This window comes from Salmo trutta, chromosome 28 (genome assembly GCF_901001165.1).
Source record: "Salmo trutta chromosome 28, fSalTru1.1, whole genome shotgun sequence".
Classification (NCBI taxonomy): domain Eukaryota; kingdom Metazoa; phylum Chordata; class Actinopteri; order Salmoniformes; family Salmonidae; genus Salmo; species Salmo trutta.
Window position 1 is genome coordinate 38,993,508 of NC_042984.1, and position 27,062 is coordinate 39,020,569.

Consider the following 27,062-nt stretch of genomic DNA (forward strand, 5'->3'; position numbering starts at 1 on the left):
TGCTGCCTTACTTGGTCTTTGGGCATTTGTTTTGTGACGCGGTTGCGTTCTGTTAACATGATTGCCTAAGTAAAGTGCTTTGTCCACTCATTTCTGCTCTCCTGCGCCAGACTTCCATGCACCAGCTACACTCACCTCTTGACAGAGAGAGGTTGTTGTCCTGGCACCAGACTGCCAGGTCTCTGACATCCTCCCTATAGGCTGTCTCATCGTCATCAGTGATCAGTCCTACCACTGTTGTATAATCAGCAAACTTGATGATGGTGTTGGAGTTGTTCACCCACACAGTCGTGGGTGAACAGGGAGTACAGGAGGGGACTAACCACACACCCCTGAGGGGCCCCCGTGTTGATGTGGTGGATGTCTTGTTGCCTACCCTTATCGACTGGGGGCGGCCCGTCCCAAAGTCTAGGATCTAGTTGCTGGATCCTGAGCTTGGTGATGAGCTTGGAGGGGACTATGGTGTTGAATGCTGAGCTGCAGTCAATTAACAGCCTTCTTACATAGGTATTCCTTTTGTCCAAGTGGGTGAGGGCAGTGTGGAGTGCTATGGAGATTAGAGGTCGACCGATTATGATTTTTCAATGCCGATACCGATTATTGGAGGACCAAAAAAAGCCAATACTGATTAACGCATAACGCCCGTTCGATGTCCGCGTCAACCTCCCATACCACCGGTGCCACCAGGCAAGAAGCCGGAAGTATGGGAGTGGGATCCGTGGACCGCTCCTCTGTGTCGTACATCCGGGACAGTGCGTCTGCCTTAGCGTTCTGGAAGCCTGGTCTGTAAGAGAGGGTGAAAACAAAGCGGGTGAAAAACATGGCCCACCTTGCCTGGCAAGGGTTCATTCTCCTTGCCGCCCGGATGTACTCCAGATTGCCGTCGTCAGTCCAAATGAGGAAAGGGTGTTTAGCCCCCTCAAGCCAATGCCTCCACGCCTTCAGAGCCTTGACAACAACCAACAGCTCCCGGTCCCCCACATCATAGTTTCGCTCCGCCGGGCTGAGGTTCTTCGAAAAGAAGGCACAGGGGCGGAGCTTTGGTGGCGTACCCGAGCGCTGAGACAGCACAGCTCCTATCCCAGCCTCGGACGCGTCCACCTCTACTATGAATGCCAAGGAGGGATCAGGATGAGCCAGCACGGGAGCCGAGGTAAACAGAGCCTTCAGGTGACCAAAAGCCCTGTCCGCCCCAGCTGACCACTGCAGTCGCACCGGTCCCCCCTTCAGCAAGGAGGTAATGGGAGCCGCTACCTGACCAAAGCCCTGGATAAACCTCCGGTAGTAGTTGGCAAACCCTAAGAACCGCTGCACCTCCTTTACCGTGGTTGGAGTCGGCCAATTACGCACGACTGAAATGTGGTCATTCTCCATCTCCACTCCTGACGCGGACAGGCGGTACCCTAGGAAGGAGATGGACTGTTGGAAGAACAGACATTTCTCAGCCTTGACGTACAGGTCATTCTCCAACAGTCGACCAAGCACCTTGCGCACCAGGGACACATTCTCGGCGCATGTAGCGGAGTATATTAGAATGTCATCTATATACACCACTACACCCTGCCCGTGCAGGTCCCTGAAAATCTCGTCTACAAAGGATTGGAAGACTGATGGAGCATTCATCAACCCGTACGGCATGACGAGGTACTCATAGTGCCCAGAGGTGGTACTAAATGCCGTCTTCCACTCATCCCCATCCCGCATACGCACCAGGTTGTAAGCGCTCCTGAGATCCAATTTGGTGAAGAAGCGCACCCCGTGCAATGACTCGGTCACACTGGCTATGAGAGGCAGCGGGTAACTGTACTTAACCGTGATCTGATTTATACCTCTATAATCAATGCACGGGCATAAACCTCCATCCTTCTTCTTCACAAAAAAAGAAACTCGAGGAGGCAGGTGACGTGGAAGGCCGAATGTATCCCTGTCCCAGAGATTCGGAGACATATGTTTCCATAGCCGCCATCTCCTCCTGTGACAGAGGATACACGTGACTCCTGGGAAGTGCTGCGTCTACCGGGAAATTTATCGCACAATCCCCCCGTCGATGGGGTGGTAGTTGAGTCGCCTTCTTTTTACAGAAGGCGAGAGCCAAATTGGCATATTCAGGGGGGATGTGCATGGTGGAGACCTGGTTTGGAGTCTCCACCGTAGTTGCACCTATGGAAACACCTATACACCTCCCTGAGCACTGACGTGACCATCCCTTAAGAGCCCTCTGTTACCACGAAATAGTGGGGTCATGATAGGCCATCCAGGGAAGCCCCAACACCACAGGAAACGCAGGAGAATCGATCAGGAAGAGACTAATTCTCTCCTCATGACCCAAGTGCGTTATCATACATAGTGGAGCTGTGACCTCTCTAATCAGGCCCGACCCTAAAGGACGACTATCTAAGGCATGTACAGGGAAGGGCACATCAACAGGAACAATAGGGGTCCCTAATCTAAGTGCAAATGAACGGTCAATAAAGTTCCCAGCTGCGCCTGAATCTACAAACTCCTTATGCTGGGAATGCGGGGAAAACTAAGGAAATTCTATACATACACACATGTGTGCAACAGGGAGCTCTGGGTGAGTCGGGTGCCTACTCACCTGGGGTGATCCACCAGTGCCCTGCCTGCTGCCTCGACTCCCTGGGGAACCTCTCCGGCACCGACCAGCAGTGGTGCAAGAAACGCCCCCCCCCCCCCCCCCCCCCCCCCCCCCTCCGGTCACCCTTAGAGCAGCACCTCCGAGTTCCATAGGTGTAGGATCAGAGGTGCTGGGGGATGGAATGGACGGACCCCGATCCAGACGTCCGCGGGTGGCCAACAGGTTATCCAGCCGGATGGATAAATCCACCAGCTGGTCGAGGGTAAGGGTGGTGTCCCTGCAGGCCAGCTCCCGACGAACGTCCTCACGTAGACTACACCGGTAATGGTCAATCAGGGCCCTCTCATTCCATCCCACGCTGGCAGCCAGGGTCCTGAAGTCCTGTGCGCTCCTCATCCCCTGTCTGAAATGGAACAAGCGTTCCCCCGCCGCTCTCCCCTCAGGTGGATGATCGAAGACCGCCCTGAAGCGGCGGGTGAAATCCTCATAGTGGACCAATTCCTGCGTCTATTCCTCCCCATTCGGCGTTGGCCCACTCAAGCGCTTTCCCCGACAAACAGGTGATGAGGGTGGACACGCTCTCGTGTCCCGAGGGAGCCGGGTGGACGGTCGCCATGTAGAGCTCCAACTGGAGCAGGAACCCCTGGCACCCGGCAGCCGTCCCATCATATGCCCTCGGGAGCGAGAGCCGAATCCCACTGGGTCCAGGTGACAGAGGGGTGGATAGTGGTGTGGGTTGGGGTGAAGTTGATGGGGGAGTGGGAAAACCCCTTCTCTCCCATCGCTCCATGATGTGCAGCACGCGATCCATGGCTGTGCCAAGATTTTGGAGCATCGTTGCGTGCTGCTGGACGCGCTCCTCCACTTGTAACGGAGGACTGGGTGCACCTGCTGACTCCATTTTTAGGGTGCGTGTTTCTGTCAAGTGTCAGTGTGCAGCGGTTAGGACAGAGTCAGGCGCAGGACACATAACTGAGTAAAAGACGTACTTTACTCGAAATGAAACAACAATGATTTCCACGCAGGGAAAAACACACCAGCTCACAGAAGTCTTGAACACTAAACAAAGAACAAACACGCACAAAACCATGTGGGAACCAGAGGGTTAAATAGGGAATAAATTATAACGTAATGGGAACCAGGTGTGTACAATCAAGATAGAACAACATAGAAAAAGAAACGTAGATCGGTGGCAGCTAGAAAACCGGTGACGTCGACCGCCGAACACCGCCCGAACAAGGAGAGGCACCAACTTCGGCGGAAGTCGTGACAATTTAGACTTAGGGTTGCCGCCCGTTCGATAAAATACGGAACGGTTCCGTATTTCACTGAAAGAATAAACGTTTTGTCATAATTATGTAAAATTCTGGCAAATGAATTACGGTCTTTGTTAGGAAGAAATGGTCTTCACACAGTTCGCAACGAGTCAGGCGGCCCAAACTGCTGCATATACCCTGACATGAATGCGCTTTTGTTAAATCATCACCCGTTTGGTGAAGTATGCTGTGATTCAATGATAAATTAACAGGCACTGCATTGATTATATGCAACACAGGACAAGCTAGTTAAACTAGTAATATCATCATCCATGTGCAGTTAACTAGTGATTATGTTAAGATTGTTTTTTATAAGTTTAATGCTAGCTAGCAACTTACCTTGGCAACTTACCCTGCACTCGCGTAACAGGTGGTCGGCCTGCCAAGCAGTCTCCTCGTGGATTGCTATGTAATCGGCCATAATCGGCATCCAAAAGGCTGATTACCTATTGTTATGAAAACTTGAAGTCGGCCCTAATTAATCGGCCATGCCGATTAATCGGTCGACCTCTAATGGAGATTGCGTCATCTGTCGATCTGTTGGGGCGGTATGCGAATTGGAGTGAGTCCAGGGTGTCTGGGATGATGGTGTTGATGTGAGCCATGACCAGTCTTTCAAAGCATTTCATGGCTATATAATGCGAGTGCTACGGGGGCGATAGTCATTGGCGTTCTTGAGCACGGGGACTATGGTGGTCTGCTTGAAACAAATTGGTATTACAGACCGGATCCGATTATCACAGGTGTCTGTAATTATCTCTGGCCCTCTGTGTGGCCTTATCACATGTAAAATATATGAAATAATAATAAAAATATGATTTTTAAATAACAAATGGAATGACAAAGCTGTAAAACATTATCCTAAATATAAACCATCAACTTAGTGAATACCATTGGTGTTTTAATATGAGGGTTTCAGGATGAAATATCCTTTATTTATTTTTTACACACTTTTATTTATCTTACTAGGCCAACGTGTACTTGTTGTAAATGTTTTGCCATCAAGCTGGTGGCCGCTGTGAAAAAAGTTTATAGTTGGACGAGTTGCAGCGGTGTAGTTGAAAATAATGCCATTGTTGATATAAAATAATTATATTATATACAAATACAATTTTTGTAGTTAATAAAATATAAACAAACCAAAGTTAAGATACACTACATGATCAAAAGTATGTGGACACCTGCTCGTTGAGCATCTCATTCCAAAATCATGGGCATTAATATGGAGTTGGTCCCCCCTCTGCTGCTATAACAGCCTCCACTCTTCTGGGAAGGCTTTCCACTAGACGTTGGAACATTGCTGTGGGGACTTGCTTCCATTCAGCCACAAGAGTATTAGTGAGGTTGGGCACTGATGTTGGGCGATTAGGCCTGGCTCGCAGGCCATCCCATTGGTGTTTTATGGGGTTGAGGTCAGGGTTCTGTGCAGGCCAGTCAAGTTGTTCCACACCGATCTCGACAAACCATTGCTGTATGGACCTTTCCTGCTGAAACAGGAAAGGGCCTTCCCCAAACTTTTGCCATAAAGTTGAAAGCACAGAATCGTCTCAAATGTCATTGTATGCTATAGCGTTAAGATTTCCCTTCACTGGAACTAAGTGGCCTAGCCCGAAACCATAAAAAACAGCCCCAGACCATTAGTCCTCCTCCACCAAACTTTACAGTTAGCACTATGCATTGGGGCAGGTAGCGTTCTCCTGGCATCCGCCAACCGAGATTCGACCGTCGGACTGCCAGATGGTGAAACGTGATTCATCACTCCAGAGACCGGCAACGAGCTTCACACCACTCCAGCCGACATTTTGCATTGCGCATGGTGACCTGTGAGGCTGCTCGGCCATGGAACCCATTTCATGGATCTCCAGACGAAAGGTTCTTGTGCTGACGTTGCTTAAAGAGTCAGTTTGGAACTCGGTAGTGAGTGTTGCAAAACAAGGACACCCAATTTTTGTTATTGCACTACGCGCTTCAGCAACCCGGCGGTCCCGTTCTGTGAGCTTGTGTGGCCTACCACTTCACAGCTGAGCCGTTGTTGCTCCTAGACGTTTCCACTTCACAATAACACCACTTACAGTTACCCGGGGCACCTCTAGCAGGGCAGAAATTTGATGAACTGACTTGTTGGAAAGGTGGCATCCTATGACGGTGCCACGTTGAAAGTCACTGAGCTCTTCAGTAAGGCCATTCTACTGCCAATGTTCGTCTATGGGGATTGTGCTCAATTTTATACACCTGTCAGCAACGGCTGTGGCAGAAATAGCTGAATCCACTAATTTGAAGGGGTGTCCACAGACTCTTTTATATATAGTGTACATTGCCATATATTATCTGAAGTTACAGGTAGCTTTGCAACCCTATGCTAGACTAGTACCTTTAGCTGCATCATAGCCGCTAAATTCAGGGCTAATCGTCTGGACAGACTCGGAGACATAGGACAAAGGTTGAGGCTTAGGGATGGGATATGGCCCTTAAGTCTTTGAACCTTGTAGCACGAAAAACTGTTACAATGAAGTGACCATGGCCCATAGACTCTGGGAGTTGAAGATGACCCGACTGATCAGTTAAGTTTCTAACCAATCATGATGTAACAGCTAGCATACTGTAGCGGAGTGAAAGGCCCACCGCAGTCACCTGACTGGCCGTCAAAGAGAGTCTAGCTTCACTAATAGTATTATGGGTAGTAGGTCATAAAGCTCACTGTAGCCAGCTGTTGTTGATAGCAGACTCAAATGAACTAAGACAAGCCTCCTGTGAATGAGACGTCAGTGAGAGAGAGAGAGCACATTATAACCACTGATGCTATTTGCTACTGGTGGGGCATCGTAAATCCACATTGTGTAACAGGGCAAGAGGTCTAAATGTAGACCTGAAGGATGCTGCATTTAGAACCAAACATTTCCTATGGATAACATTTCGGTACGTGCCAGCAGTGTCACTTGGATAGCATCTATCGCTTCTGTGTATAGTGTAGCCTGGTTTTTATGTTTGACTATTTTTGGTGTCAAAACCAGCGAAATAGGCCTAAACTTCTTCCTCCTCTCTCTGTGTTTTTTTATTGTAAACAACCAAATAAAATATTTTGGAAGTAAGCCCCCCCCCCCCTGTTTCCCTCTCTCTCTCAGTAATCCCCAGTCTTCTCTTTTCCCAGCTGGAATCAATTAACTACACACACACACACACACACACACACACACACACACACACACACACACACACACACACACACACACACACACACAGGGACACACACACAGGGACAGAACACAACCCCTAGTTTCTGTTGGTTGACACCCTCCCTCAGGGCTCTCATTAAGGGCTTTGTCAGAAATGCTGTTCTTTGTTTTTCCTTAGGAACATGACGGCCAACACAGTTTCTTCTGTGTGGTGTGTGTGGTGTGTGTAACCTCTTGGAGCTCATTAATGGTAACCATCTCACTGAGACATTGTCGTAATAGTTGTGTGATTCATTGTTGTGATGTAAACATTGGAAAAGTTGGCAGGGTTCTTGTCAATGTGTGTCCGCCACCACAGGCAAAGTGGAACTGTTAACTGGCCATGTGCATTTTTGCCCCCTTACAAGCTCATTTGTTGGTCTTTGTAGTTTTTATTTATTTTTAAGAACGGTGTTGTGGTTGAAACTGTAATACATATATCTTGACGGTCCAGGAGTCCATGACACAGCAGGTTTGGTGTATTGTAGCGGTTGGACATTGTTGATATAGGGCTTGAGAGAGGTCAGAGACTGCTTCCTAAAAATAACCAGCCCCTGGCGTTTCTGCTAACCGTTGTGTTGCGTCACATGGAACAGTCTTATCAGAGTCTGCGTCATATCAGCCACTCACTCTATCCCGCTCTGTATACTCCCACTCACAGCAATGTGTGCATTCGCACGCCACACACGCACTAACACACACTCTCCCTCATGCACAAGCACACACATGCACAAACACACACACACACACACACATGCACACACACACACACACACACACACACACACATACACAGGTACTACACGTAAACACACAAAGTCAAACATGCTGGTCATTTTTTCCGTGGCACTTAGACAGACAGACAGCCGGACGGACAGACAGACAGAATGTTTCTCAGGCCTGTTTGACTTCTCACGACATGGTTAAAAAAAGTATATTTCTTTCATTAGACAAATGAAGTGGAAAATGAGTACTTGTAGCATCTCACTGTGTAAACAACTTTCTGGATGTCTCAAGTGTAATTGTTTTTCTATAGATATTGTATAAGTGAGTGTTTTTTAAGTGTTTCATAATATATGACCCACAAATATTGTTGAATATTCCCATATTAAGCTTTCGATAATGGGTCTTGAGCAGCAGGCCTACATGTATGATCTTGGACCTTGACGGGGAAGCCAAGGTCCATGTTTCCCTAGACAAGGGAAACATTAAAGGAAACACTGTTTAACCCATGGCATCCTATTCAGGTGTTAACCCCTGAACAGCCATTCGGGTGTAGAACAAGATACCTCATGGAGGAGGTAGAGGAGGAGGTAGAGGGTGAGGAGGACGGGGTGGAGGTAGAGGAGGAGGGTGAGGAAGAAGAGGAGGAAGAGGGTGAGGAGGAGGTGGAGGAGGACGAGGTAGAGGTAGAGGTAGAGGAGGAGGGTGAGGAGGAGGAAGAGGAGCAGGAGGAGGAGGAGGTGGAGGAGGTAGAGGAGGAGGAGGGTGAGGAGGAGGAAGAGGAGCAGGAGGAGATGGAGGAGGATGAGGAAGAGGAGCAGGAGGAGGTGGAGGAGGTTAAGGTAGCGAGGCTGTGCAATCGAAGGAGGAGAATACGACATTCTTCCCACGCAGCCAGCCTGATAAATTATTTGTGCATTTAACGCCACAGTGGCATTTTAACAAGGCTACCTGTCACACTGAGATTCTCATCCTTACCAGCACGTCTTCTGGGGATCACAAGAACACAACAGTGGGGTTTTATCAGGGTTTGAGGAAAAGGTTTAATTCCTTTTGCCTGGACAGGATTCTGAGCTGACTGTGGTTAGTCATTTTGAGGGGTGTTGGGGGATTCTACAAGAGATATTACACACTGATCTATACATATACACAGATATACAGGGTTTCTGCTGGTGAGAATACACCTAGTGTCTCGTTTTTACACTTCACACATTTGATATTTGCTGTTTATGAAAGTTGTTGTTTTCTTTCCTTTGGAGCAGCGAGGTTTTCTAGGATCTTTGCAACAGCCCCCCTAGAGCAGACAAGAACCAATGAGCAACATGAGAAAGGAATCATCGTTTTAGCATCACTTCTGAGAATGACTGGAACAACAAAACAAAAAAAAGCACCACCACCACTAACCAATCATGTGTCTCTCTCGGCGCTTGTGTTCAGTTCAGTCCCGAGGTTGCCATGGAAACAACCACAACTCAAGTAGTCAAGACGCAGTAGGCTGTGTCGGTATATACAGTTGACTTGCTGTTGCGTTTTAGCATGGGGGAAAATGTTTTCTCCCCTTTCCATCGGATTGTGGAAAAGGATACCATATAGACATACCTGCCTGGTGACAAATTCTGAGCCTGTACCATTCTTGTTTGGTGACCTCAGTTTTTCACCATCCGAATGTCAGAATTAGGGAGTTAAGGTTAAGACAAGGGTAATGGTTTACGTTAGTGGTCGGGCTGTTCTACGACTTTGTTCTCTAACACAAATTACAAAACGGCAGCTAAATGCGGCTGCCATCCACAGGCCTGACCATAGGAACAGTACATTGTGCTGTAAACAAGCTGTGCCGACGTGGCACAGTCCAAATGTAGAATGGACTATGGCTGGGAGAGACTTGAGTGGAGATTGGGGGCAATGTGTGGGAGGGAGAGGGAAACACAGGGTGTTGTTGTTGCCCGTCACTTGTCTGGTTCAGAGAAGCTTATCTGCGGTCGGCCAGCTGAGGGGCTTGTGCGGCTGTACGTTTTGGATGCTTCCGGGCGTTGTGAAAGCTCACTGTTTTTTCAAGCCTCGAGGAGTAGGAACTGTGTGGGAGGCTGTAAGCCTATAACCCGATCCCCTCACTCCGATAGTGGTTTGGCTTGGGGTTTTGTTTGGGCGTTCCACCATTAGAATTATTATTATCAGACCTGTTTGATGGCTCAGATTCTGAATGATGGTGCTGAGAGTTTGTGAGGCCTTGATAGAAAGGGGTAATAATGAACTGCTGTAACGATGTGCGCTGAGAGTCGGGAAGCAAGTTCAGGGGGTGAGTATTTTAATAAAATAAGCGGAACGTAATACAAAACGCGAACAACGCACAGACATGAAACTGAAACAATGACACCTGGGGGAAGGAACCAAAGGGAGTGACATATATATAGCGAAGGTAATTAGGGAAGTGATGGAGTCTGATGACATTACATTTTACATTTGAGTCATTTAGCAGACGCTCTTATCCAGAGCGACTTACAGTAGTGAATGCATACGTTTCATACATTTTTTTTCTCCGTACTGGTCCCCCGTGGGAATCGAACCCACAACCCTGGCGTTGCAAACACCATGCTCTACCAACTGAGCCACACGGTGTGCGTTACAATGGTGACAGGTGTGCACCATAACGAGCAGCCTGGTGACCTAGAGGCTGGAGAGGGAGCACACGTGACAACTAGTTAGTCAGTCAGCAGCTGATCTCTTGTGGACAGATTAGTCTGCACCCATAAACAGTAGTACAGAATACAGTAGGCATGGGAATTGCCAGGCACCTCACGACACGATATTGTCACGATACTGATACAATATGTATTTTCCATTTTCTCGATTCTATAGGTATTGTGATTTGATACTGGGATTTTGTTGCGATTCGATGAGACAGCCATTAGAAAATGAGTTTTGATCAGTTATGGAAATAAAAGTGCTGTAAACAGATTGACTCCCTATTTAAAAAGAAGATGGCGAACAAGCTATCAAGGAGTTTTGGTGCAGTTACAGCCAACTAGCGCAAACATAATATTGCAATATTGTCAAAACGATACAATACAATATATTGTTAAACATAGTATCCCGATATGTAACTGTATCGATTTTGTACCCCCCATCACTAGAAGACAGGCAGGCTAGCAGAACTGGAATAGGCAGGTCCTCCCTCTATCTGTCCATACAGCTCTGGTCATTTAAGATAAGGGCAGGGAGAGAACTGTGTAGACATGGAGTCCAGGCTGAGTACACAAACCCAGCAGATGCCATCCTAGCACGACAGCGGGAGGGAGGGAGGTATGGAAAGGGAGAGACTGGTAGTGAGAGAGGGAGAGAAAAAGGGAGCCAATGAGAAACAAAAAAGAAGGGGAAGATGAAGAAACTGCAACAGAAAAACTGAGAGAAATAGCTGAAGAAAAAGAGAGACAATCCCGCGTACACACGTGCACGTGCGTGCTCACACACACACACACACACACACACACACACACACACACACACACACACACACACACACACACACACACACACACACACACACACACACATACAGGTAGACATGAGGCAAAGCTCATAGAGAATGATTCATGTTCTGTTCTGTCACTAGTTCCCTCTCAGACTGATCTAACACAGATGTTTGAAGGACTTCCAGAAGCTTCAGAAAGGCCATAGTGCTCCGACTGCTCTCTCCCTGGCCCCATTTCAGCAATAATGTCCCATCAGTCACTGTTCCCACTGGGAAAATTGACTTATAAATTCACTGCAGCTCTCCTCTCCGCTTCCTGTATAGTTATGTCCCACTAAATGACTTTTCCCACCTAGTGCTACCATGTCTTAATCCATGTCTTGAAATGACCTCAATCGTAATAGAATTCCTACTGTAAAGCCATGCTGTTAGGTTTCTAAGACACCTCAGGTTTCTGCATGTAGGAGACAGCCCTGTTGTTTTCCTGGTTGCACAGATTGTTGTGGATAGAATGTACGAAAATGCATGATCGTGGCTTTGGATTGAGGAAGTTGATGTTCCAGAAGGATTGGTTCTGGATTACAGTGATTAGTTCTAGTTCTGGGTACAGTGAACAAACAGTGAATGGAAGTCAGTGATTGTGGTCCCGAACAGGGATAGCTAGCTGCTAGCCTGAGCCCCCTACACCCTCCCTCTCTAGACCCAGGTCTGTATCCTCCACCCTCCCTCCCTCCTAACCTGTACACTGTAAAGGGGTTGCTGTGATTTTGACAGTAAAGTGGCAAGTAAGTTATTGTATTTCATATTGCAGTACACTACTGTAATCTAAATATAGTATCAAAGCATGTACTGTGTAATGACGCAAAGTATTATACCATATAATTGACTGTGTTGTAGTGTAAACAAGTACATGCTACCGTAATTGTAATGAATCAATAAATTAATTAAATTCATTGATGGGAGATTTCAGTGTTTTACCGTAATTTAATGGGATTGGTGCTAGCAGGTTGGTTGCTATAGTAATGTGTTTACACATTACAGCATATCAATGAACATTTTGTCTTTTATACCTGGTAACAAAGTTACTGTTGATAATAATCAGCATTATCGTATAGTTGACAGTTTTCCTGTTCCAGTGTACCCTCCACCCTAACTCTCTAGGTCCAGGTCTGTACCCTCAGTGACCCCTCCTGGGTAGTGGACGGCAGGTCTTTGGAGGGAGCCGGTGGAATGTGGGCAATGCCCGCTAAGTGAACACCTTGTGTGGTGCTAGCCTCTCTGACAGGTCAGAGTCTTCCAAGGTGTGAGGCACTGGCCTTCGCACACACCAAGGGCTAATGCTAACCACAACCCTTTAGCCCTGGGGTTACAGAGAAGGGGAGAGGACAGAGGGATATTGATTAAAAAACATCATCATCATCATCAGTATCATCAAGGTCTATTATCTGTTAGACCTAAATTAATGATTAAGGACCTTTTCCTGCCAATGCCAACTACACAGTATTTCCATGTTTCTTTGGCCTTTGTTTTGAATATTGTATACCTCAGTCTGTGTAAGAGCATGGGAGGAGCTAACGAATGGACTTACTGTATGGGATTGTAACTGAAAGGTAAACAACAACATCAAACATGGAGACAATTGCATGCTCACTGTCACAGCAAGGGAAGTAGGTGGGAGGTGGAATGCTCGGAGAAGCAAAAGCTCAAGTGTCAAATGATTCCACTGGTCGCTGGTTTCACACACAGTCTTGTACAGCTAACCTTGACACACAATTCAGTCCCATTCAAAATCCTATTTTCCCTAACCCCTAACCCTAACCTTAACCCAAAAACCTAACCTTAAACCTGAACCTAGACCTAACCCTAGCTCCTAACCCTAAAACTAACCCTAGCTCCTAACCCTTAATGTAATTCTAACCCTAACACTAATTCTAACCTTAACCCTAAACCCCCTAGAAATAGCATTTGACCTTGTGGGGACTAACAAAATGTCCCCAGTTGGTCAAATGTTTGTTCGTTTACTATTCTTGTGGGGACTTCTGGTCCAAACACATCCACACGCACGCACACACACACGCACGAACACACACACACACACACACACACACACTCCGAGCTCCTGGCACCCTGCTGTGATCGGTTCGTCAGTGTTGGGTGTTGGCTGAACATTGTAAAGGGGGAAGAAGGAGGGCAGGATGGGAGGAAGAGGGGAGGGATGAGCCTGCTGCAGTGCTACTATACCATATGTGTCCTTGCTGGGAACTGTAAACCGCTCTGGATAAGAGTGTCTGCTAAAATGTAAAATAGAAGTGGAATGAATTGAATGTCATTGAGAAAACATAAAGGGGTCATGTATTTTTTTTTGCAAACATCCTTTCTGAATATAAAAGTAATCCAAGAAGTAATCATCTGGTTTTTCTATAGTATCTGTAATCCGATTACAATGTTTTGTAACAGGTAATGTAACAGATTACAGTTACAGTTTTTGTAATCAGATTACATGTAATCAGTTACTAAAGTTGTGTTCGTCTCTGTCCAAGCAGGAAAGAACAGGCGTAATGGATCATGGTCATTGTAGTTCATTACCACATTTCTGTGCTGAACTAGGTTAAATATTTGCTTAAGCCCAACGTCCACATAGTTATTGACTTGATTTCTCTCATGAATTATTTGATTTCGGCACGTTGGGCTCACAATTATTATTTTTTTAAATGGGGGGGACGTCAGTCGGTTGTGGTTTAGTTGTTTAGATGTATTTATTTCAGAACCAAAAAATAAACAACATTATCACTTAGCACTACTTCCTAACTCTGCTTATATCAATGCTTATATGTGCTTCTACACCCTTTATAAGCAGCACGAGGCCCCACATAGACCCTGTCCTCCTTCTCAGTTCAGGACAGTTTTAGGTCACACATAATCTCTGGTGACAGAAGTTAAAAGAATAGTCAGCTACTAGCTTTAGCGTGCATAAGATTTGGTTCTGGGTTCTGAGATTAGGTCACCGCCAGCGTTCCCCAAAGGAAACCTATTTGATTATCAATCATATAAGGTATAAGATGTTGGGCTTGGGCAATGCTTGGTTGACTTGTAATGGGCAACTAGAAAGGGATTCTAGACAAATTAGCAAAGTGTGTTGGACACAAATGTTGGTCTGTGGCACTATTTGAAGATGCTATTTAGCATAAGATGATGCTACGCAAAGGAGCTCACTCTTTCTGTCTTTCTCTTCTCCCAGCTGTGTCTTTTCTCCAAATACATTCTGACTTTCTCTCTCCTTCTAAGCACAATTGTTTCCCCGGGTGGGACTGACGTGTTGAAAGGATCTCCTCCGGCCTTAAAAGACAATGTTTATAGACACCAGGGCCAGAGCATAGACTTCCTGCTAAAGTAAATGACCGGTGAGCTAAATCCATCATAAAGGAACCAAACTTATAAATAAACACCCTGGATATTCCATTAACTCACTCTCATCTTCATCTGGCCCTCCAGGGTGATGATGGCTAGGGAGAGCAGATGTAGAGCAGGGGGAGCTGTGGTGGGGTTCAAGGAGGATAGGACAGGAGAGGAGAGGAGTTCAGCTTGGTGGAGCATGGCCTGGGCTGGGGGACTGGGTGTAAATTGCTAGTGGTTGATTGTGTATGTTTCAGTGTGTCCACATAAGAATACATTGTTGTTTATGCCACGATGCTTAAAGAGATTTAGGTGCAATTCAATCAAACGAGATTTAAGAGGTTTCCAGGATAAATTAAAAAATAATAATTGAGAGATGCAACAATGCATTTTTGGATTTGTTTACTCAACAAAACAATATGCACTGATTCAAAACAGAACTGCATATCGATTGGAATGTTCTCTTGCTGTGAGGAACAAAGTTGTACCAGATTCTGTATGCTTTTAGATTGACAAGTATAGACTGTAGACTCTTAGGCATCTCAGGTCATCACTGAGTGAGTCCGTCAGTCTTTTATTCCGCTGCGTATTCATTGAGTCATTTGGTCGTTTATTGATGGAGCCTGCCCGTCCACTCTAAACCTTTTAGAGGTTTTTTAAATGCATTTTAATTTATCCTGTGCTGTTTTGTCATTGCTGCTGCTGTTGTTCTTTTCCCTGTCTAAATCAGGGACTACTGGTTTACGTAACTCCATTTTGATAACCAAGGATTAGGTTCTCTGTCTACAGAGTGGCTGGCTGCCCCCAGTGTGTCACTCTGAGGGAAATCTGGACTGTACCCCCTGAGATACTACAACTATTATTGTTTTAGAGGGTCGTCATAATCACTATGTAATAGACTTAACCTTTTACCGCAGTGGGCTAAATCCGCGTTCACAAAGAGTGTTTCTCGGGCGCCTTGAAGAAATCTACTTTCAAACAAAAGTATGGATCTCGTGATGGGCTTTATAAAACAGAAAGACACCTGTACCATGTCAGATATAGAGTTGGAATGTATTCAATGTTGAGTTTGCATCCCCAATATTACACTTTATATACATCACAGAAGACTGAAATATGACAAAACTGTGTGTGTGTGTGTGTGTATGTGTGTGTGTGTGTGTGTGTGTGTGTGTGTGTGTGTGTGTGTGTGTGTGTGTGTGTGTGTGTGTGTGTGTGTGTGTGTGTGTGTGTGTGTGTGACTGTAGACTGGGACAGGTGTAGGCCCACAACAGGTAGATGGTGCTGAGTGGAGCTCCTGAACAGTACGTGTGTGTGCTGTCGCCTAAACCTGCAGGCTCTCTCCCTCTTGAGAAAAACAAGCAATTAGGCTTGGCCTGTGATCCTCCATACATACCGTATAGTACCACTATACACACAGACAACACTCTGTCACAAGCAAGAAGACACAAAGGCAATGTAAACTCTCCCTCACGTATATGCATACAGTACTCTCTAGACACACACAGGCAGCATACATTCACCTGTACACACAGACCACTTAAGTAAACACACACACATACACACACACACACACACACACACACACACACACACACACACATACCAGGTTTCATTATTCTGTCTGGGCTGTTTTTGCTTGAACAGTGAGAGTAATGTAAACAGAGCTGAGTGCTAGGAGCCATCTGCCTAATGTCACTGTGGCCCATATCTGTCCTCTCCAGCTCTCTCGCTCTCTCTCTCCCCCTCACTCCTTCCCCTCTCTCCCTCTCTTACTATCTCTCTCTCGCCCTCTCTTTCCCTCACTCCTTCCCCTCTCTCCCTCTCTTACTATCTCTCTCTCCCCCTCACTCCTTCCCCTCTCTCCCTCTCTTACTATCTCTCTCTCCCCCTCACTCCTTCCCCTCTCTCCCTCTCTTACTATCTCTCTCTCGCCCTCTCTCTCCCTCTCTCCCTCCCCTCGCTCCCTCCCTTACTATCTCTCTCTCCCTCGCTCACTCCACTACCACCACATCCTTCCTCCCCTCAACATCCCCGTCTTCCATGTTATCTGTTGTCGTCCATTGTATGCTATTCTATTTTCTATTCTCACCCCCCTTCACCCCTCCCAGTCTCCACCCCTTCCCTTAGGTCACATATATTCCGTCTCTCAATTTTTTATTACTGTTTCTCATTCTATATCTCTTGCTCCCCCCTTGCCCCATGTATATTTCTCTTTTCTTTTATTCTTCCTGTTTTATTTTTTTCCCTCTTTGGTGTAAAAACTCTGCATATCCACCTGTGCAAGTCAGGGAGAGTTCAAAGTTCATTCATGGGTCAGATGTGGATTAGGAGATCAGGGGGTATTAGCCACCAACTGACTTTCTTTGACGAAATGCACACATATTATGGGCTTGGTGGGATTTCATCCCTTTCTGTGTAATAATCTTGGGAGGAAGCCTGTATGAGGGTTAGAATGAATGGCAGCAGGTGCGTGAGAAAACCATAAAAAGGACAAATCCAAGGAGGCCGAGATGCAAAGATATACTTAATTTAATCCGTGCTTAAAAAAATACAAAGCTGAAAGTGCACATTGCAAAAAGTGCTAAAGGTGCTTTTTTTCTCTCACTTTTGTAGTACTTTTTAGCACTGTGCACTTTCAGCTTTGTATTGTTTCGAGCATGGATTAAATTAAGTATATCTTTGCATCTCGGCCTGCTTGGATTTGTTCTTTTTTGGTTTGAGTGCGAGTATCTTCGGAACTCAGATATTCTTGGGAGGAGGAATATTTTCAAGTGTGGAAAATAATACGGTTGTATGTTTGCTGTAAACTGTAAACTGAAATCAATTGAAGTCATTCAAACCAATCCTACCTGTGTTACTGTTTCTGCCCAGTAGGAGTCAGGCTTCACCTGCATAATGATGTGGCACTCAACTGTCTATTTCAGGATGATTCAAATATTTATAAGGGTAGAATCACTTTCATATTAAGTAAAGGGAGAGCATAAGAGAGAAAGAAAGACGGTGAGGGTTGGCAAAATACATTATCTTATACCTCCATGGAAAGATGTGGTATAGATTGGGAAGACCTTGGTTAACCCTCTCTGGCACATTAGCCCCTTAACAACTTTTCTGTGCTAATTTAGGGTCTCCACATAGGGTGTGACATCACAGTGTTTCCTGTTGGCATGCGGCCAGCCTGTGTTTGTGTCCAAAAGCAGTGGAGGATTTCTACTCTCTCTCACGCAGCATACTGTAAAGAAGAGGCCATCTTTAAAGGAAACTGCTTCTCGGCTGGTCAAAGGGCAGTGGTTTTTCCCACACTGCAGCCGGGGACACTCTGGGGACAGTGTGACAGGCACAGGACACATAAAAAATGCCTGTTTCGTTTAAAGTGTAACGAGTTCAGAAGGCAAGCTGTAAAACATGAGGTGGTCAATGAGGGGCTGAGAACAGGAGGAAACACGATTTCACAAACAGGATCAACATGCCTCCAAAGGGAATGTTAATGTTGCTGTTGTTAGTGTGCATGTGTGGAAGCGCGTGGGTGTGAATTTGTGTGTTTGCAGGAGTGTATGTGTGAATGCATGGCTACTGTGTGTTTCCATACAAGGTCAGGTGTAAGTAAGGTATTATAATGATGTACCTGTACATCTCAGCCCATGAGAAGGACACTTTGTCATTGACCACAGTATGACCTGTGAATCTGTATGTAAGCCATCATAGAATAAAAGAAAGAGAGCTGTGTAGGGATGAAACGGTTACCGGTTTCACGATCAACCACATTAAAATTCCCGACGATTAGTATTACCCTTTCACATTTTAATTATCATTAAACACGTGTTTGATTACCACGGTTTGAAAAACTCACGGTAAATACTATCCAGCATCAACCAAATGTAGCAACAGTCTGACGCAGCATGCAACGTGGGTTTTGTTTTGTGTGAAACCATGGCGGAAGGCAGTGACAGCGCTCGGGAGATTTTTCAGCCTTCCAAGAGGACCATATCTGAAGTGTGGTCGTATTTTGGGTTTTTACAAGAGTGCCGAGGGAAACTTCATCGAAGATGATCACCTTGTCTGCAGAACATGGGGCGACACTTCAAATCTCTTGGGTCATCTTCATGACCACCACCCACTACTTTATAGCGAATGCAAGGTAAGTTAACTTTTAGCTCAATGCATGATGTGGGGACTTCGGAATGGGGGAAAATGTCATGGTTTGTCTGTCTAACTTGCCAATAGCTTGTCAATGATGTAAACTGAAGCTGTCAGTGTTACCTACTCTTGTAAAAACACGACACGTTGTTCTGCTGCTGTATGCGTCGTGTGTCTGCAGACTCTATTCACCCATTGGACACGATAACACGTGATGTAGTTTAGTCACCCAACCAACATATTTTGTTCATTTAAAATCCGGTAGACGTCGACTTGTTTCTACAACTGTTCCAGCAGGAGAAACACTATAGACTCCTATACAAGGCTCCTGTATTTATGTCAATTATTGGGCTCATTGCAATTACTATCACTGTCTTCTTAAGACTCATTTGTATTTGTCAATTGTGCATGGGGTTCTTGTGTGAGTATATACAATCGTGTGTGTGTGCGCAATAATTATAATGTGGTAGTAATAATACATTTGCTATTCCCTTGTTTACAGAGTGGATGTGCAGCAGGCAAACCCAGTGATGCTACTGGTCCCTCATCTACAGTTTTGACAGACACTCGAGCAAGCATTTAAAAAGGCAGGCTGCTTAAGCACCCACATTAAAAAATGCTCAAGACCTCACTGTAGCCCTTTCATATTACATTGCAAGGGACATGATGCCATTTCAAATTGTTGAGAGGCCTGGCTTAATGAGGCTGATGAAGGTTGCCGTGCCTCACTACAAAGTGAGTGCTGCTAATTGTATTTGTTGTTTATTTATTTGATTTGCTTAAGGTTGTGCTCATTTAAACCTGTGCTAGGGAAACTTTTACCTCTCATGGCCACATGGTGCCATCTTTAATGTTATTAGTTTAATGTTTATGCCCACAAAAAGTGCATAGTGCTGCTAATTTTATTTGTTTGTTGGTTTTCAATATAAAACTTGGTGAAATGATTTCAGTGTGTGTATCAGTACTTTTTGAACATTTCCAGCACATTTTAACAATACCACGATAATACTGATAACCGTGATAATTTTGGTCACTAATCGTGATATGACATTTTCATACTGTTTCATCTCTAGTAGGGAGAGCGATAAAGATGGGGAGGGTAGATTTTATGATATCGGTACATGTATTCATTACGGTATAGTCTTGGCCACTGTGAGGTATCTGTATACTTTAAATTCCCACTAGAGAATTAGGTGCATTTCCTGGAGATGTTGTCAACCGTAGAAATCAAATCAAAATCAAATCAAATTTATTTATATAGCCCTTCGTATGTCAGCTGAAATCTCAAAGTGCTGTACATAAACCCAGCCTAAAACCCCAAACAGCAAGCAATGCATGTGAAAGAAGCACGGTGGCTAGGAAAAACTCCCTAGGAAAAACTCCCGAGAAAGGCCAAAAACCTAGGAAGAAACCTAGAGAGGAACTGACGTGGTCTATGAGGGGTGGCCAGTCCTCTTCTGGCTGTGCCGGGTGGATATTATAACAGAACATGGTCAAGATGTTAAAATGTTCATAAATGACCAGCATGGTCAAATAATAATAATCATTGTAGTTGTCGAGGGTGCAACAAGCACGTCCGGTGAACAGGTCAGGGTTCCGTAGCCGCAGGCAGAACAGTTGAAACTGGAGCAGCAGCATGGCCAGGTGGACTGGGGACAGCAAGGAGTCATCATGCCAGGTAGTCCCGAGGCATGGTCCTAGGGCTCAGGTCCTCCGAGAGAAAGAAAGAAAGAAAGAAAGAGAGAAAGAGAGAATTAGAGAAAGCATATTTAAATTCACACAGGACACCGGATAAGACAAGAGAATACTCCAGATGTAACAGACTGACCCTAGCCCCCCGACACATAAACTACTGCAGCATAAATACTGGAGGCTGAGACAGGAGGGATCAGAAGACACTGTGGCCCCATCCGATGATACCCCCGGACAGGGCCAAACAGACAGGATATAACCCCACCCACTTTGCCAAATCACAGCCCCCGCACCACTAGAGGGATGTCTACAACCACCAACTTACCGTCCGAAGACAAGGCCGAGTATAGCCCACAAAGATCTCCGCCATGGCACAACCCAAGGGGGGGGCGCCAACCCAGACAGGAAGACCACGTCAGTGACTCAACCTACTCAAGTGACGCACCCCTCCCATGGACGGCATGGAAGAACACCAGTAAGTCAGTGACTCAGCCCCTGTAATAGGGTTAGAGGCAGAGAATCCCAGTGGAAAGAGGGGAACCGGCAAGGCAGAGACAGCAAGGGCGGTTCGTTGCTCCAGCCTTTCCGTTCACCTTCACACTCCTGGGCCAGACTATACTTAATCATAGGACCTACTGAAGAGATAAGTCTTCAGTAAAGACTTAAAGGTTGAGACTGAGTCTCTCACATGGGTAGGCAGACCATTCCATAAAAATTGAGCTCTATAGGAGAAAGCCCTACCTCCAGCCGTTTGCTTAGAAATTCTAGGGACAATTAGGAGGCCTGCGTCTTGTGACCGTAGCGTACGTGTAGGTATGTACGGCAGGACCAAATTGGAAAGATAGGTAGGAGCAAGCCCATGTAATGCTTTGTAGGTTAGCAGTAAAACCTTGAAATCAGCCCTTGCCTTAACAGGAAGCCAGTGTAGGGAGGCTAGCACTGGAGTAATATGATCACATTTTTTGGTTCTAGTCAGGATTCTAGCAGCCGTATTTAGCACTAACTGAAGTTTGTTTAGTGCTTTATCCGGGTAGCCGGAAAGTAGAGCATTGCAGTAGTCCAGCCTAGAAGTAATAAACGCATGGATTAATTTTTCTGCGTCATTTTTGGACAGAAAGTTTCTGATTTTTGCAATGTTACGTAGATGGAAATAAGCTGTCCTTGAAACAGTCTTGATATGTTCTTCAAAAGAGAGATCAGTGTCCAGAGTAACGCCGAGGTCCTTCACAGTTTTATTTGAGACGACTGTACAACCATCCAGATTAATTGTCAGATTCAACAGAAGATCTCTTTGTTTCTTGGGACCTAGAACAAGCATCTCTGTTTTGTCCGAGTTTAAAAGTAGAAAGTTTGCAGCCATCCACTTCCTTATGTCTGAAACACAGGCTTCTAGCGAGGGCAATTTTGGGGCTTCACCATGTTTCATTGAAATGTACAGCTGTGTGTCGTCCGCATAGCAGTGAAATTTAACATTATGTTTTCGAATGACATCCCCAAGAGGTAAAATATATAGTGAAAACAATAGTGGTCCTAAAACGGAACCTTGAGGAACACCGAAATTTACAATTGATTTGTCAGAGGACAAACCATTCACAGAGACAAACTGATATCTTTCCGACAGATAAGATCTAAACCAGGCCAGAACTTGTCCATGTAGACCAATTTGGGTTTCCAATCTCTCCAAAAGAATGTGGTGATCGATGGTATCAAAAGCGGCACTAAGATCTAGGAGCACGAGGACAGATGCAGAGCCTCGGTCTGACGTCATTAAAAGGTCATTTACCACCTTCACAAGTGCAGTCTCAGTGCTATGATGGAGTCTAAAACCAGACTGAAGCGTTTCGTATACATTGTTTGTCTTCAGGAAGGCAGTGAGTTGCTGTGCAACAGCTTTTTCTAAAATGTTTGAGAGGAATGGAAGATTCGATATAGGCCGATAGTTTTTTATAATTTCTGGGTCAAGATTCGGCTTTTTCAAGAGAGGCTTTATTACTGCCACTTTTAGTGAGCTTGGTACACATCCGGTGGATAGAGAGCCGTTTATTATGTTCAACATAGGAGGGCCAAGCACAGGAAGCAGCTCTTTCAGTAGTTTAGTTGGAATAGGGTCCAGTATGCAGCTTGAGGGTTTGGAGGCCATGATTATTTTCATCATTGTGTCAAGAGATATAGTATAGAAATGTCAGTAGCCCTGTGCCACTGTTTTAATGCATGGCAAGGAAAATACCATTTCAGTATCAGATTCCTTGTGTATTTCATTACTGTATTGATTCTGTACTGTGACTCCCTATCCAGGTACCCACAACAGGGCTCTACTCCGCCCCCTAGCACAGAATGTTAAAGGTCCAATGCAGCTGTTTTTATCTCCATATCAAATCATTTCTGGGTAACAATTAAGTACCGTACTGTGATTGTTTTCAATAAAAATGGTCAAATATAGCAAAAATAGCTTCATAGCAAAGATACATTTCTTAAGCAAAAATTTTGCTTGGACTGTCTGGGAGTGGTCTGAAAGCTAGCTGTTATTGGCAGAGAGGTTTGAAATGCTCTTTCTTATCGGGCTATTAACACTATTTGCAACCTGGTGATGTTAACTCCATCCCACTAAAACAGGCTGAAATTTCAGGTGGCCTTTTCAAACAGCTCTTACACTCATAATGTTCACAATTTCACAGTATTATCCCATTTTCATAGTGTTCTCAAAGAACACAGAGAAATCAAATGTTTGAACGCATTAGGCCTTTAACCCTTTACACTTGTGGGAATTGGCCTATATGGATAGGGCTACATTAAAATGTTTTACACAAGACATATGGAAAGCGTATGCATAACCATGGTAGCAAATAAAAGCGAACCGTTTGGCGATTATGGGAAAATTATTCGACTAAAGGTGAGGACACAACAGTTCACCTGACACGACTGAATCCAAACATTACATTGTTGATTTTATGTCCATTTTACATTTACTGTACTTTTTGCAATATTTGTTGATGACTACATCTGAAAATACTCTGGATACTTTCAGTAACATGATAATAATAGCCTTGGAAAATTTGGGGTAGGTGCGACATAAGACAAAACAATGACAAAGGTTTGGGTGAGAGGTCAAACTCCTGTCTCCATGTGACCACACACCTCTCCACAGCGTGCACAGATCCTAAGTCATTTCAATGTGCTTTTATGACTCAAAGAAGAGTCTTCAACGATAAGGTGCTTTTTTTGAGCTCTCCAGGCTGTGCCGTTGAGGAACTAGAGCAAGCACACTTTGTAGTTGTTTTGTTTGGAACACAGCCCTGCATCCCAGAGTTTTATGATATGGAAATGTGCAGTGCACATTTGGACTCACGGGCGTTTGGCTTGCTTGTATGACATCAAAGCGGTGTTTATTATCCTCCACGTCTCACCTTTCAAAATACGCTGAGTCCTCTTCATTTACAGCTCAAGTTTAGAACGGCTGTCAGTCAAAACCGACACAGCTCTGTGAAGCAGAGACCCTGAGCTCTGACAGCATGTACAGCGTGTTACTGTACAGCCACTACGTTCCAATCTAGCAACTTATCAGTGTCCAAATCTGCCATTTTCAACCTGTATACAGGTACGAGTGTAAAAGGCTACCGGAAAAACAGATCATTTTTAAATGTGGGGTCAAGGCTCTAAATGTCCCCCCTCTCTTTATCCTCCTCTCTTCTAGCTGAATGCCAATGTGCTGATCTTCCTGTGCACTAACATCATTGGGATATGTACCCACTACCCTGCCGAGGTGTCTCAGAGACAGGCTTTCCAGGAGACCAGAGGATACATTCAGGCCAGACTGCACCTGCAGAGAGAGAACCAGCAGCAGGTACATCACACACACACAGACACACAGACAGACAGACATATTAATACAGATACACACAAACACACACTGTAAACACCTCCATTGACTGACAGAAAGCAGGAATTTTGAAGGACATAAGTATTACATGCAGCTGCTAACCAAGACATTTTTTTTTTCCTCTCCCAACACTTCAGGAGCGCCTGTTGCTCTCTGTGTTGCCAAGGCATGTTGCCATGGAGATGAAGGCTGACATCAACGCTAAAAAGGAAGACATGATGTTCCATAAGATCTACATCCAAAAACATGACAACGTCAGGTCAGCATAGACACTTTCGTCCTTATAACCCCTGACAACAACACATCTGTAATCACAGCATTACTTGAACAAGCCAAACTGACGAGAGCTATGACTTCTAACGTCTTAACACAATGTTCATGGGTTTTGTCACGCTTTTATCGCGCTCCCAAGTGACGCAGCGGTCTAAGGCACTGCATCTCAGTGCTTGCGGCGTAACTACAGACACCCTGGTTCGAATCCAGGCTGTATCACAACCGGCTGTGATTGGGCCGTCCCATAGGGCAGCGCACAATTGGCCCAGCGTCGTCCGGGTTTGGCCGGTGTAGGCCGTCATTGTAAATAAGAATTTGTTCTTAACTGACTTTCCTAGTTAAATAAAGGTTTTTTAAAAAATGGCTCTAGGCAAACTACTATCAGCATTTCTGTGCCTCATATTCAACAGTAGGGGAGAGCTGGGATGAAAGTAACACAGGCAAAAGTAGCTCACCCATTTTCTAAGTTAACACAGAAGCTAGAATGACGTAGTGAACTCAGCTCGTTCCTAATACGGAGGACGAGCTCCCTGTAAAAAAAGCAGCCCTGTCCGACCATGTTATCAGCAAAAAGGGGTTTTGAGCATTGTAGAGTATTTAGTAGTTTAAGGTTCCAAAAAATGTCATTTTCTTAACCCATCTAGTGACTAAATGACAGCATAGGTTTCAAGTATCATGCTAGCTACACTATTAGAAAAAAAGGTTCCAAAAGGGTTATTTGGCTGTCCCCATTGGATAACTCTTTGGTTCCAGCTAGAACCATTTTTGGTTCCAGGTAGAACCCTCTGTGGAAAGGGTTCTACATGGAACCCCAAAAAGTTCTACCTGGAACCAAAAGAGTTCTACCTGGAACCAAAAAGGGTTCTTCAAAGGGTTCTTCTTTGGGGACAGCCGAAGAACCCTTTTAGGTTCTAGATTGCACCATTTTTCGAAGAGTGTAGTCTTGGGTATTAGCCTGGGAGAAGTTACAGGTGGGACAAAAGTAACACAATGTTAACTGATGACCTGGAATAAAATAAACTTTTAAGCACAGGCCATTGTCTCTAGTTCATATTGCTTTTATGATGTTAGCAAAATATCAACAAGTGACTGAATGTTTGAAAATGACATTTGTCATTTTTAGAATTATGCCTTAATCAATTGAATTGAAGGATCAGCTTCTCACAAGCTTTTATCGACAGGTTTGTGGTTCAAAATATATATATTTATGATTCTGGGGGTCAGTTACCTTGTGTCAAGCCATGGACATGTGATAAGCATGATGAGTTTGCAGTTTGTGAAGAGAATTCAAATGTTTATTCTATCAAGACACACGGAGCGCACATGACAAGTACAGCTGTACCTACCTGATTGGTAGGGTTAAGCATGAATAGTCACGGAAAATTGTGAAAAACATCTACTACATATACCATTAAAGTGAGATGAGAAAATGATGGTTAATATTTATTTCATCTATTTTAGTCAGATTAATATTTTAAGGCAAAATATTGTGGTTGCGCAACATTGCGATGTTGATGCATGGTTAATTTCCATACATTTCGATAGCATTAATTAATCAAATCGACACAAACATGAAATGATGGCTGATAGTACATTTGTTGAAAGTAACAAGCATCACAAACCAGAAACAGGGAGATAAGACAGATATTGTGCACTTCTCGCCAGATGTTATTTCCGCCCCAAGACTGTTACTCCCGCCCCGCCAGCAAGTACAAAAGTAACATTGCGGTATTTCTGTTCTTGGTCTATTTAATTTCAACTAATTTACCCTAAAAATGAAATTATAGTTGCTAATGGTAGAGGACATATATGAGTTATTTGTCCTAAAATATGGTCTTTCTAGTGCTATCGATCTCTGAGTAATTAGTTAAAAAATGAAGTGTTACTTGCAGATCAATATTCACATACACATACACACACACACACACTCACTTAGGGTTTGATAGAGAGCAGGCTAATTAAGGATAGTAAGGGAATACTTAATTACCAGCAGCCAATATAAGATAATCCCCAAAGATAGGAAGCTCCAGCCCAGATTCAATTAAAGCACTGATTATACACACTAAGTCTCAGATACACACACACAGACACACACACACACACACACACACACACACACACACACACACACACACACACACACACACACACACACACACACACACAGACACAGACAGAGACAGGCGGATAAAGGATCATCTGATAATTCAATCAATAATCAATAATCAAGCCTATCTTTCTCTTTTTCCTCAGTATTCTGTTTGCTGACATTGAGGGCTTCACCAGCTTGGCATCTCAGTGTACGGCTCAGGAGTTGGTCATGACACTCAACGAGCTCTTCGCCCGCTTCGACAAACTAGCATCAGTAAATAAG

General features: G+C 44.8%; 1 protein-coding gene and 1 long non-coding RNA gene across 3 annotated transcripts in view; both read left to right on the top strand.

Moving 5' to 3' along the window:
- adcy6a (adenylate cyclase 6a) overlaps nt 1-27,062 on the top strand; it is a 58,334-nt gene that overhangs the window by 23,429 nt on the left and 7,843 nt on the right. For both annotated transcript variants that reach the window (XM_029719948.1, XM_029719949.1), the window contains exons 4-6: nt 24,230-24,379; nt 24,553-24,674; nt 26,942-27,053. In XM_029719948.1, the coding sequence (XP_029575808.1) occupies nt 24,230-24,379; nt 24,553-24,674; nt 26,942-27,053 (384 nt within the window). The remainder of the gene's footprint in view (nt 1-24,229; nt 24,380-24,552; nt 24,675-26,941; nt 27,054-27,062) is intronic.
- Nucleotides 18,780-19,790, top strand: LOC115166187 (uncharacterized). The gene is made up of 2 exons (XR_003870285.1): nt 18,780-18,847; nt 19,349-19,790. It is a non-coding gene; the product is annotated as an uncharacterized LOC115166187 (long non-coding RNA).